The sequence below is a fragment of the Ochlerotatus camptorhynchus genome, unplaced genomic scaffold, assembly GCF_037179485.1.
Source record: "Ochlerotatus camptorhynchus isolate MF236.1 unplaced genomic scaffold, CSIRO-AGI_Acam_v1.1 ptg000022l, whole genome shotgun sequence".
NCBI lineage: Eukaryota > Metazoa > Arthropoda > Insecta > Diptera > Culicidae > Ochlerotatus > Ochlerotatus camptorhynchus.
In genome coordinates this window covers 1,371,273-1,373,525 of record NW_027040514.1, presented here as the reverse complement: position 1 = coordinate 1,373,525, position 2,253 = coordinate 1,371,273, and the positions used below count along the sequence as shown (strand labels likewise).

At 46.2% G+C, this 2,253-nt stretch overlaps 1 protein-coding gene across 1 annotated transcript; it reads left to right on the top strand.

Moving 5' to 3' along the window:
- The first annotated feature begins 367 nt into the window (after positions 1-367).
- LOC135705817 (guanine nucleotide-binding protein subunit beta-like protein 1) lies at positions 368-1,593 on the top strand. Its single transcript, XM_065227670.1, has 2 exons — positions 368-655; positions 711-1,593. The coding sequence occupies exons 1-2, from the start codon at positions 515-517 to the stop codon at positions 1,527-1,529; spliced, it is 960 nt and encodes a 319-aa protein (XP_065083742.1). The 5' UTR covers positions 368-514; the 3' UTR covers positions 1,530-1,593.
- The last annotated feature ends 660 nt before the right edge of the window (positions 1,594-2,253 follow it).

Sequence of the window (2,253 nt, the reverse complement as noted above, 5' to 3'; positions counted from 1 at the left end):
TCAACTGATCTTGCAATACTCAAACGTAAATCGCAACGTCACAAATAAACAAAAACAACGGAAAAAGGAAAACAAACATTCGCTGTTCTGCGGTGCGGGTTTTCGGTTGAAGAAGTTCGATCAGTTAGGTCTGTGGTAGGTGGAAGTGCGCGCGACGGACGAAATCGGAGTGTTTTTCTGTTGCTTCTAGCAGATTGGCAAAGGGGTGGGAGGTGAAAATTTAGTTCAACGCAACAACTGTGCTCTCGCGAGACGTAATTCGCAAACATCGGCTAGATATCCAGAAAACTCCGAGAAGGACTGAACAAAAGGTTCTACCAGACTAAATAAATTACAATTACAGCAAAGCAAGAATGAAGGATTGCATCCGGTAGAATGTTCCGTTTTAAAACGTAAGCATTGGATTTTAGAAAGCTCTGCGTCGTCATTTGACCTACTATCGGAGGTGATTGGTGTTGGCTGACAAACAAACAAAAGTCATACTCTTATCAAGTTGCTCAAATCTCAACCGAAAATGGCACTGCTTCCACCAGACCCGGTCTACTGTCTCAAGGCACCGAACCGTAATAGCTCATTCCATTCGTTGTGCTTCCACACGTCCGAACGGCTTTATGCCGGTACCGCCCATGGAACCGTCCAGCTGTGGGATCTGCAGGTAAGTAGCTGTATGTGTAATAATTAGCCATTGAAATTCATTCTCCCTCCCGCAGACCAATCGATCAACGTATCAGCTGTCGGTGGGCAAGAGTCCCATCATCGGCGTAGCGCACACCGAAGATGCCTTGATAACTCAGGAAAAGGAGGGCACCGTCAAGCTTTGGGAGCTAACCAACTCGGCGTACGTCCTCCGGCACGAATCCGCCACCGATCACGTCGGATTTTGCCGTTTTGTGTTCCACAAAGATGCTGTGATAATTCCCCGTGGGGAATCGAACATTTCCATTCTCTGCGGTCAAACGTTTGCCGAGCGGCAACTCCTCAGTCCAGCCCAGGTGGACAGCAAGCTACCTCCTCTCGGGACGGTGATGTGCCTCCTGCCGGTGGAGATACAGGAGAAGCCTTACCTGCTGACCGCTTACGAGTCGGGAACGCTCGTACTCTGGGACCTGAACGGCTCGAAGCCGATAAGCCATCTGCGGGTGAGCGAAGACGAATGCCTGATGGCCATGGATTACGATCCGTACACCAATCGGGGCGTTTGCGGCGGAACGTCGGATAAGATTTTCGTCTTCTCGCTCGATCGCCAATCGATGGAGATTCGCAAAAAGTCTGAAATAGCAATCAAGAATGCCGGCATCAGCCGGTTGAAGATCCGCAAGGACCTGAAGGTGTTTGTCAGCGCCGGACGGGACGGAAGGATCCGCATTTTCTCGTGGAAAAGTCTGAGGCCACTGGCCGTGCTGACCGAACACCGGGGTGAACTGCTGGACGTAATCTACTCGGAAGAAAAGGTCTCGATGTGGAAGGCTGTCATCATGGCTGCCGCCGGGGCGGATGGACAAATTTCGCTGTGGGATCTGTACAACTGATGGTCATCCGACGCCGACGCAGCCGCCATTGCCAGAGCAATCGAAGGAGGAAAGCAAGGATAAGTACTTTTCTTCATTTTTTTCTTTTATCTACGTTCACTATACATGTTCCAGGTTGCTCTTAATTAAGGAAAAAAACTAGTTATTTTGAGAAAACATTGCTATCAGTAGGGTGGCAACTTACTGTAATTAGGGTTCTATGTGGTACACACGTATGTACAGCTCACAATTTACAATGCCGGAATAACTTATCGATTGGACTGATTAAAATGTGAATCGCCTATAGTTCTGATTGTTGCTACTGTTTTTAAATTATTATATTACATGATTATTCCCTACTACTTAACAACACATACACGTACACATTTTATGCTTCTCTTTTGCCTAGTGTTGTTTTCTGAAATCTTGTTTGTTGAACATATATTAGTTATTGTAACGACGAATCTACTAAACGACTAGAAATAGCAATATGTAATAAATATTGTTTTGCTACATGTTTTACATGAAATATTTACACGGGTCGGTAGCGATTGGTGGTTTGTTTGGATGCCGAAAACTCCGTGGTCGAACTCTGTCATCGATTCATTGCTGGTAGCCAGGTAGTAGTTACCCACGAACTTCGATGGTTTGGTAGAACAGATCGTTGAAATTTTTTAGAGGTTGCGTAGGTGGAGGATCTTTTTGGGTTGGAAAATTCCTCAATATAAATGGGCATATATTAGCT